General features: G+C 41.1%; 1 protein-coding gene across 1 annotated transcript; it reads left to right on the forward strand.

The window, feature by feature from the left end:
* Positions 1-9703: 9703 nt before the first annotated feature.
* LOC145999228 (uncharacterized) lies at positions 9704-10315 on the forward strand. The gene has a single exon (XM_083136163.1). The coding sequence runs from the start codon at positions 9704-9706 to the stop codon at positions 10313-10315; it is 612 nt and encodes a 203-aa protein (XP_082992289.1).
* The last annotated feature ends 618 nt before the right edge of the window (positions 10316-10933 follow it).

Consider the following 10933-nt stretch of genomic DNA (forward strand, 5'->3'; position numbering starts at 1 on the left):
TGTTTGTGTTTTATTAAAAATACTGCATAAACAGTTTATTTTCAATACTACTTTAACTGTCAGATATAAAATTGACCATACAGTAAAACCTCCTTAATCTGGACTAACAGGTGGATAAGTTGACCGGTTTAACGAAAGTTCAGATTAACTAAAATAACCTAAAAGAACAGTAGAAAGTGATTTAAAACTCCGTTTAGAGCAACAAAACACCTTTATTATGGTGTATTTAAAGGGCATAGGTTTCTACGGCCACGTTGCAACACCCTACACTACACCATCGGGAGGCTTGTGGACAAGTTTACCCATGCTGTTAACTCATCTATAGTCAGAGAACATAAAACTCTTACACCGGGTCCACACGGGCAGAAAGAATGCTTAAAAAGTGCTTAACGTCTAAGCATTCTTTCCACATTGTGTCCATAAGGTAATGCAGAGAAAATGCTGACTCAGCGGAAACCGAAAATACGTAACTTTTATTCAAGTGACAGCCAATTATATTTTGGTGAGGAATGTAAACATTTAAAAAAAATGATATTTTCACCAAAACAAAAAAGTTGAGCCCCTTCCCCTTTTTGGGAGATGGGGATGGCTTTTATGTCGGTGTATTTTGAGATATTTACTAGTAACCTTTTTTTTAATTACTCATCCGGATTAATGTGTTTTTATGCCGTGTGTTGTGAATAAGCTCTCGTACGTGAGTGATGACTTACCAACAAACAGATTTCCTCTCTGCATCTGAAAGCTGAAAAAATGTTCCTGGACCGTATTTGAATTGTTCTTGAAAAAAGGTTCCTGGACCGTATTAAAATTGATGCGAGGGAAAAAAGGTTCCTGGATAAACTGGTTGCTACCTTATTGAGCTGCACTATACCTATAATATTGGCAAATCTACGGCCAGTGAGGTTGTCAGAATAGTTTGTCGTGCAATATGGGACACTCTACAGAGCCAGTGCTTTCCTCACCTCAACCAACGGAAGAGAGGAGGAAGAATATTGCAAACGGCTTTGAAAATCATACTAATTTTCCACACTGCATAGGAGCAAAAGATGGGAAGCATGTACATGTGAATAAACCAAAGATGTGTGGTTCGTTGTACTACAACTACTGAAAGCTCTGCAAAGTTTGGTAACAAAGTACAGCAAATTTCATTCCACTCCAAATCTTTTCTGTGTCTGTCTTTATATTCCTCACACCAAATATCCCAAATACATGGCCTCTTTTTCACTTCCATAATAAATACTTCTGTGTCTAATTTATCTATATCTAGATCACCCATCTTTACTTGTAAAAACAATGTTTATCAGAAACACAACTCTAGAACTCGGCACCACATGGTGTGAAACAATGCACAAAGCACGTCAAGTGATCATTTAGCCCAGCAGACATTCTGCTCGTGTGGACGATATCATAAGATGCAATAGAAATAGCAGTCAGCCCAGTCTTCGTTCCGCTATGAGTGATGCTTAGAGAATGCGGCAGATGTTCAGCATCCGCAGGCTAGTCAGTCCGTGTGGCTGATCCTATTACTTCCTTTAGCCATAACAACCAATGCTTAAAGAGTGCTGAAATGCTAAGCACTCTTTAAGCATTCTTTCCGCCCGTGTAGACCGGGGCTTATACACTCAGGGCTTGCTGGGTGTAGGGCACCAAATATGAAAGGTAAGGCTCAGAAATCATAAACAGAACTACATAAATTGATTATACAACGATTTAATGATTAAGGTACGGCACGAGATTAAAAAGACAGAAACTATTACAAAGCATAGTGTGATTAAACAATAAATTACCTTACAAATTATCCATTTAACAATACTGTCCTTAATTTACTAGCTGCCCAAAAGATGGCACAAAGTTCACGTTCTGTACTTTTTCCTTCAGAACGCCAAACAGTGATACTACAAGCAAATTTGAACACTCCGAAGTTCAATAATAAAAAAAAGGGGGGCCAACAGATGCCACTAGTTTACAATTGTCTTGTTTAACACGTTACTCTGAACAGTATTATTAGCATCTACCCACACACTAGGAGCTTGAATTTAATTACACCTTAGTTGACTTCTGACTGAACATATACTTCCTTAAAACTTTGTGTGCCGGTGAAACAAATAAGAACACGCCCTTACTATATTAATATATAATAATTAAAAGAAAAAACAACAGGTGATAAAGGAGCGGTTCGACAATACAACTCTGTCCTGAAAAAGAACGGGGACAGGCATTGAACCCGGAAAGAGAGAGACCCAACAAAGCAACATGGCTGCGGAGCCGGCATCAGGCCTGGGAGGACAGGGGACCATTCATTTATTTTCTTTCCTTTTCTATTTCTTTTATAAATAAATCTTTCTCTCCATGTAAGGAAATGTAGGATGGGTCCGATGAAGCAGCATGGCTGGGGAGCCAGGATCAGACCTCTGGGGATAGATCCAACAAAGCATCTCAGCCAGGGCTGGCATCAGTTCTCGGGAGTAAAGGAGTGGTCCGACAGTTTACTCAGCTGGGGAGCCAGGATTAGACCTCTAGAGTAAGGAAGGGTCCCGACAGTTCTCGGCGGGAGCCAGGTTCAGAGATCTCAGGTGTCTTGGCCAAAGGCCGGCATCAGACCCAGGAAGGTTTTGGGGAGAGGAGAGTCTCTCAGGTTCTCCTGTGGTCGCTGTCAACTCACCAACTAACTACCTTGGCTGCTGCTTATATTCACTCGGATCAGCGCCTTTGTGGTGCTGCGACGAACTACCAGCTCTCCGCACAACCATATGATACTAGTCAACAAGGGTCAGATTACCATATCATGTACACCAAGGATTGACCTTACATACACACTCAATACGGATATCAAGCCATTAAGGTTCATTATATCAGCAAGACATATTACAAGGGAACCTTAAGATATAGACAAAAATCTTTAAGCACATTCACTTAACCCACCAATTAAATAGTTTACAAAGAAACACCACAAGGTTCAGTTTGCATTATTACCTTACGTAATGAGCATATGACCCTAACAACCAAATAGTAACCTCGCTTCACACCGGGCACATTACAACGTATTATAGTGACCAGAGTTTTACGAGAATATGCCGAGGGTATTCCTGTGTCAATGCAGCTTCTTCCCGAAAGTCTGCGGGAAGCAGAATTTCATCAGTGGTTGACTGCCTTTTCTTTGGGAAGTTCTCCCATAGATGCTGGATGTATGTATTAGCTGTTACGGAGCAATATGACAAATGCGATTGTTGACTTATAGCCACATTTAAAACCTTGCATTTTTTTTTTGTCCGGATTAAGCAAAGTCCGGCTTCTTATCAGGATCCGGATTAACAGGGTTTTACTGTATATTACATAAGTTTAAATCATTCCATACTTTTTTAGGTAATTGACTTCCTTTAAACTTTGTCCACTGTCCTTTATGGCTTGATTTTTGTTATTTAGAGTCACTTTTCTGCCATATTTGTCTAATTTGACAATGAGGATGAGTATATGGTGAAATTGATGAAGGTATACAAACAGAGAACACCCATGCCAGGCTGGGATTCAAACCTGGGACCCCTGACATGATAACATGCTGTGTTAACCACCTCTGCCATGGTGGCTGGCTTGCATTCCAATAGCTTGCAGTGTTTTCCATGCTGTTCAAGGCAAAATCTAGTTTTCTTCAACAACCCTTTGGTTCCAAAGTAATAGTATTCCTACCCAGACTAGAAACACAAGCAGCAAGTAACAAGTTGTGCCCAGAAAGTATAGGTTCAAAGGTTCTAACAAATTATACAGAGGTTGTTTCCGATCTATGGTGACGAAATTGCACACCTCTTGCAGCACCACCAAGCGGGAAGAGAACGAAGCTGCCAGTCGTGTGGGCACGTTGGACTGTTGACTGTGTGCGACAGGTGTGGTCAGTGCGTATCGGGAAGAATGCCACCGAAAATCAGTGCATATTGGGAGGGTTACATATCTGCACTTTCCGACGTAAACTACAGTGATAGTGCCATTATAAACTGTGCAAGGAGCGTGGATTCACTGTCTCCAAAAATGGCATATCACGGGTGTTGAAAGAGGCAGGTAAGGCGAGGCGTGGGATGATTCCTGTGAGGCAGAAACAGGCCAACCCCCGGCCTGCCACTTCCCGCACACCAGCTACAATTTGGGACGTCCGGGCGCTGGTCATCAGGGAGAATCCAGCCACACAGAGAAGTATCGCGAACCGGCTACAAACATCACTGAAGACAGTGGACACCATAATTCACCGCAATTTGGGTTTGGAAAAGTGACGCAAAGGGCATGTTCATAAGCTCAAAACAAGGTGTCAAGTCACACATCTCGCTCAACCTGCCTCTTCCTCCAAAAAAATGGCAGATGAAACTGGAATTCGTTCCATTCCTTTCACAGACATTTGAGTGAAGTCGCCTGATGCCTCACCGATGGACTTTTGCACCTTCAGCCTACTGAAATGAGCCTTGTCTCACAGGAGACCCCGCACCATTGAAGGGCTTTGGAAAGCCTGTCAGGAGGAGTGGTTGAGGCTGGGCATGACTACACTTCGTGCCAGTCTCCTACAGTGGAAACTTCGCTGTCGGGCAATTACCAAGATGCAGGGCCACCAAATAGACCACTCTTGATGGTGGCGACATGGTTTCTCTTAAAGTAGGTGCAATTTGAAATCGTCACCATAGATCGGAAACAACCTCTGTAGAATTATATATTTCTAAAGCATTTACTTATAATTGTTTTACATATACTTACCACTGTTTTTTCCATGCTAGTCATCACACCAATGCCCAAGTGTGTGGTCAGTCCAATGGCTTTTAACACCACATCATGAAAGTAAACATAATAGGTGCATAGTTCTGTTCATGGGAGTGAAACAGTCAAAATTTTGGCACATATGTCACCTACAGGTGGCCAGGGGCATGGTGCTGATCACTTCACCCCCATCTTCAGCCGTGATGGAGAAAGTGTGGGGCCCTAACTCCTCACCCCCTACACACTTTCATGACATGATGCAAAGCATAGGGGAACACTTAACCTTTTTTTATGTCAACTGCAGTCCTGGTGTTGTTTGTATTGTATTTCGTGAATTTGATTTCATCACTTTTCACCTCTATCTTCACAATTAGCCAAAAGTGGCACAAAAATGAAGTAAAATTAAAAATATTTTCTACCTTTTGAGCATTAGTTTTTAGCCTAATCTATATGAACAAAACAAGATATGATTCGTAACTACTCTGGTTAGTTTTTGAGATGCGTATATCATTTTTGTTTTGCTATATATGAGGCATGTTTCTTACATTCAGAAATTGACATGATTAGCCAAATATAGAGCAAATGAGGTGTTAAATGAACTAAATCAATCAAATCATTGCATTCAGAACTTAATTTTTATTATCAGGATGAAAAAAATGACAAGCACATTCCAGCCAATATCACAGTATCATTTCCAACCCTGAAGTTGCAGAATTTATTCCAGAAATGTTGGCAGTTTTTTTTATTAAACTAAATTTCTGAAACATTATGTGCACTGGCACCTTTGGTATTTTTAATTTTTTTGTGAATTACCATATTTGCTGACATATAAGATGCACTTTTTCTTTAAAATTAGGTCTGAAAAACACTGTGCATCTTATAATAATAATAATAATATCGTCTTTATTAAGAGGGCGTGTTTCGGCCTCGCGGGCCGTCCTTACAACAAACCCTTAAAAAAAAACATATTACAATTGACACTTTACACTTTCACTTACAGTAGAAAGAATAAAAATAAAAGAAATAAAACATTCATACTTATAATGTAAACAATTAATGTACTGAAGGTACAGAGTTAAAACTAAAACCACAATTAGAATACAATTATTACAGCTAAAACTAAAACCAATACCACATTCCCATTCATTACAGAAAAGACAAATCCAGACACTATTGTTTGGACAGTAGATGTTCACTGATACTCAGGTTATACCATCATCATCACTGTAATTGTATCTATTTTTAGGAACAAGATATATGTAATCCAAGTTACTTCTGTCATAAAGTGGTAAATTAATGAATCTAAAACTTTTGATACTGAAATACTACAGTACAGTAAACACTATAGTTTTATTAGTAAAAAAAAATTGTCTAAAATAGCATTTATTTTACTAATGACTGTGCAAAGGTATAATCGATGCCTAAATCTGCAGCTGTTTTAGTTTTATGTGGATTACGTCCACTTCCCATATACATTTTAATTTCTTGTCAAACTTGTAACTTTTACTCTTTCTGTTCTTCATGCCCAATCAGTAGCAACTGAAAACTGTCACTTCTGTGACATTGTTGTAGCTTGGTTACGTACAAATCAACTGTATTTTATGAAAATTAGTACGTATAACACCGAGCATTATAAATGCATTACGTAGGTTTAATTAACATATTTTTAAATTATATTTTGCCGGAATGTACAGTAATTTACGTATAAAACAAAATTACGCAGAACTAAGTTATGTATAAAGCAGTCTCAACTGTACCTCTTTCTTTCTCTCTCTCTCTTCCTATCTCCCTTCTATACAGGGTGTATCAGAAGTGATAGCAGAAAGTGAAAGGGTGAAAAGTACATGAAGAAGCAAAAAAAGTCTTGGTAAGCATGGGGTCGCAAATGAACCGTTTTAGAGATAATTGCGAATGTATGGTTACGATCCGCCGCTGACTTCATTGTTATTGCTTGTCATTTTACAAGTGACGTGCCTGTAAGCCTTTCATCCTTTATGGACGTATGGTTTGTTTACAACGCCCCCTTTCAGCAGTGTTCTGTTTTAAACATAGAAACCTCGGAGTGCGCAAGGAGACAAGCGTACGATGTGTACAGGATCAACGAAGTTAGTAATAATTTGTGTTTTATACAGCGTATATTGATACACTTGTAGATTGAGTTGTATCTTCTGCAAATATACTGTATAAAGAAACAAACTGCCGGAGTACTAATTGAGGCGAATGTACAAACAATCAAGTCAGTGCGGGATTGTAACCATACATTCGCAATTATCTCGCAAACGGTTCGTTTCGGACCGCATGTTTACTGAAACTTTTTTGCTTCTACTGTTGGGTATGTTTCACCATTTCAGTTTGTACTATCACTTCTGATACACCCTGTATATCCTCTTACCTTCCTTTCTCTTCCTGCACATACATTCTTAGTCTTTCTTCTGTTGCCTTTTTATTTATTTCACTCTTTCTTGCTTGTTTGTCTCCTCTGTTTTATTTTGCTCTGTATATGTATGTAGCCTATTTAATTTTATGTCACGTTTTCTATCACTTCCTTCATATATATGCAGAGGGTGGACAGATTAATGGAAATACTTGAAAAAGTTATACAGTACCCTCTTAATATGGCATGGGACCGCCTTAGCACAGCTGGTCGTGAAATCAAGTTGTACAAGCCCTGAATAGTCTCCAGTGGAATATTGTACCATCCTTCCAGAAGCACATCTTGCATTTGCTGCAGAGATGAGAGTGTAGGAAATCTGCATTGTACTCCATCCTCTAAATATGACTACAGTGGTTCAATAATATTGAGGTCCTGTGATTGTGCTGGTAAGGAAAGATGTTGAAGTTCATCTTCAAGTTCCGTAAACCAAGACTGAACAGCCCTGGCAGTGTTACCAGGTGCATTGTCATCTTGAAAGATTGCATCCTTGTTTTGGAAGAAGAGTTTATCCATAGTATCCACCTGGTTGCCTAAAATGTCCACGTAGTTACTGGCTGTAATTTTACCTTGCAGAGATTGGGCAACAGAATACCAGATCGCCACCCAAACCATCACCGATCCACCTCCATGTCCAGGGCTCGCTTGGACACTGCCTCGGTACTTTTTAAATGTAACCCGGCTTGCCATTCCTCACAAATTGACAGTAAATATTAAGTTTTAAAATTTGCTGTATTTAACATAGATTCGTTCTGTGTCTATTTGAACGTAACCTTACATAACCCTACGACTACTTTGCTGCATAACAAGAAGACAATAATAATTTTATTGGGAGACACTTGAGATGAAACTCGAGTTTAGAGAGAGATGTTTGGAAGCTTATTTCTTAAATTTCATCTTTTTGGACATATACAGGGTGTTTCGTAAGTTCGTTTACAACGCTTGGGAGGTGATTGTACGAGTGAAAATAAGGTGGAAAGTTCATGTAACGAAATTCCGGAAACGGCTTTGTTGCCGAGTTATTGAAGTTTGAAAACGTGGGAAAATGATTTTCCGAAGTGAATAATGGCAAAATGGGTGGAGAGAAGTCGTCGGTGTTGGGCGGTCCACTAAGAAATTGGGTACGCTCTTGTCAAAAAATCACGCGGCAATGTTGTGCAATGTCGGCGCAAGGGATTCCCCAAAGTACGCGAACGAAGATGTTGACGGGAGTGGGGTGGGTGTGCGTTCTGCGTGAGCTGGTATCGACGAAAATTGGCATGTGTTGAATGGCACCAAAAGACAAAGAAAATTTCCTGAGCGAAGGGCACCATGACGTAAAAACGAAAAAAAATGAACTGTCATAGGTTGCATACCCTGAAGGGCACACAGTATGCTTAATGGAGATGTGAAGGGAACCTCATCACAGACGGTTTTCAAAGTGTCCGCCATGTACTTCCAAGCAGAGGCGACAACGGCGAATCAAGGATTGTCTAGTGCGACCCAACAACCCCGGCGTTTCTGCTATCGATGCTGCAGCTACATTGATACGGGCAACGAGGACCTCGGCTGACACCGACAGGTGTTTCGTAAACGAGGCGTTTCATCTCTCCCCAGAGGAAGAAATCCAGGGGCGTAATATCAGGCGATCGAGGTGGCCATGGCACAGGCCCTCCCCTGCCAATGCACTGGTTGTGGAATACGGTATTGAGGAAATGGCGCACATTCCGATCGAAATGTGGGGGTGCACTGTCATGTTGAAACCACAGTCTTTGTCTCAGTGCCAAGGGTACGTCCTCTAGTCCTCAGGCAAAACCTCACTGAGAAATGCTTAATAAGTGGGTCCACATAGGCGAACAGGGAGAATGTACGGTCCAATCAAATGGTCATGCAGTATCCCGCACCACACATTCACTGCAAATCTGTGCTGATGATGTGCCACTAGCAGTGCATGTGGATTTTCATGTTCCCACACATGACTGTTTTTACTATTGGACACACCAGTTTTCGTGAAGATAGCCTCATCAGTCCATAGTACCGTATTCTGAAAATTAGGTATAGTTTCAATTTGATGAACAAACCATTGGCAAAAGTCCTCACGTGGGCCAAAGTCCCTAAAATGCTTCCGCTTAGAGAATGGACTTGGAAATTCTATTTTTGTCTATTCTGACGAAAGTCAGGGAGGGTCACGTGAACAGCTGAACCAATCGGCTTTGACCAGTTGCCTTGGTGAGGGGAAGTTCTCGTGGTATTCTGCGTTGCCAAGTGTGTGCCTGACAGCAAAAGTTCGGGGTTAGTGTACGGTTTTTTTTTTTTTTTTTTTTGTATCTGTAATTTTTATACTGAATTACAATGGATGAGCCTATCGCAAATACACCGGCAAAATCGGAAGAAATAAAAGTTGTCGGGCGTGGTATTCCTCTGCGTGGCCAGACCCGTGAATTAGTATGTGCAGTGCGAGATTATTTTGAAAAAGAAAGAGAAAATAATGGCCCTTTGCTTCCCTTTAAAAAAGTGATTGGGAGAACAGCAGCGGCTCTGGGAATTAGCAGAACTTCCGTGATGTCCATCGGGAAGGAAAAGTCCCGCTTAATGGAGACAGACGTGGCAGCCACAATGTCCGCTCCAGGTAAGAAACGACCACGGGACAAACCTGTCACCAAACTGGACGTGTTTCAGGAGGGCGCAATCCGGCAGCATATTTATCGGTATTACGCCAGGAAAGAGCGCCCTACCCTTGGGAAACTAGTGAAATCGTTAAGAGAGGAGGAGTTGTTCAGTGGCGGTAAAACTTCATTGGGGGTGGTGCTGGATAACTTAGGGTTTCGAGGGTTTCGCTGGGGGAAGTACACCGGACGAACTATTTTGATGGAGAGGGAAGACATCGTTGCCTCCCGATGTCGTTTCTTGAGGGCAGTGCGAAAGATAAATTTCGAAGACATTGTGTGGGTGGATGAAACCTGGGTTAACGCAGGTCATTCGACCCAGCGAGGGTGGACTGACGACACCACGAAAGGCACGATGCCAGCTCCTACAGGAAAAGGGGAAAGACTGATTTTGTGTCATGGTGGCACTTGCGAGGGGTTCATTCCAAATTCTACATTATTGTTTAGATCTAAGAAATCGGGCGATTATCACGAAGACATGGACCACGCTCGGTTTTTCAAGTGGTGAGGAATCGCTCATCCCTAACTTAGCAAGGCCGTGTGTCATTGTGATGGATAATGCTCCGTACCATACGGTGCAAATAGATAAACCCCCAACAATGGCCACAAAAAAAGATGAAATTATTCAGTGGCTTTTGCGCCATGACATCCCGGCTTCCCACGAATTGAAGAAAGCGGAACTGATCGAGCTTGTTAATATAAACAAGCCACGGTTCCCGCAATATTACGTGGATGAACTTGCGAAAAGAAGTGGTCACCAAGTGTTAAGACTGCCACCCTATCATTGCCACTTTAATGCCATCGAGTGAAGGGACATGTGGCCAGAAAAAACAAAACTTTTAAAATCAATGAGGTGACAATTCTCACACAGGAAGCTCTTGTCAATGTGTCCGCAGATTACTGGAAGAAAGCCGTCCAACATACCAGAAAAGTAATAAATGACGCGTGGTTAAAGGAAGGGCTTCTTGAGGAAAATGTGGACAAACTTATAATAAGTCTTGGTGGAGACGAAGATGAAGATGAGGAATCTGATCAATACAATTTCGTCGAAATGATGGAAGACTGTGGAGTATTTCCCCTTGAGAACAAATAAGGTACGTTTCATATTTTCATAGTGATTGATATT

This window comes from Lepisma saccharinum, chromosome 15 (genome assembly GCF_977018435.1).
Source record: "Lepisma saccharinum chromosome 15, izLepSacc3.1, whole genome shotgun sequence".
In the NCBI taxonomy this organism is placed as follows: Eukaryota; Metazoa; Arthropoda; class Insecta; order Zygentoma; family Lepismatidae; genus Lepisma; species Lepisma saccharinum.

What these genes read in the sequence shown, in the direction of transcription:
- LOC145999228 (XM_083136163.1), top strand. Translation starts at nt 9,704, where the DNA reads ATGTCCATCGGGAAGGAAAAGTCCCGCTTAATGGAGACAGACGTGGCA.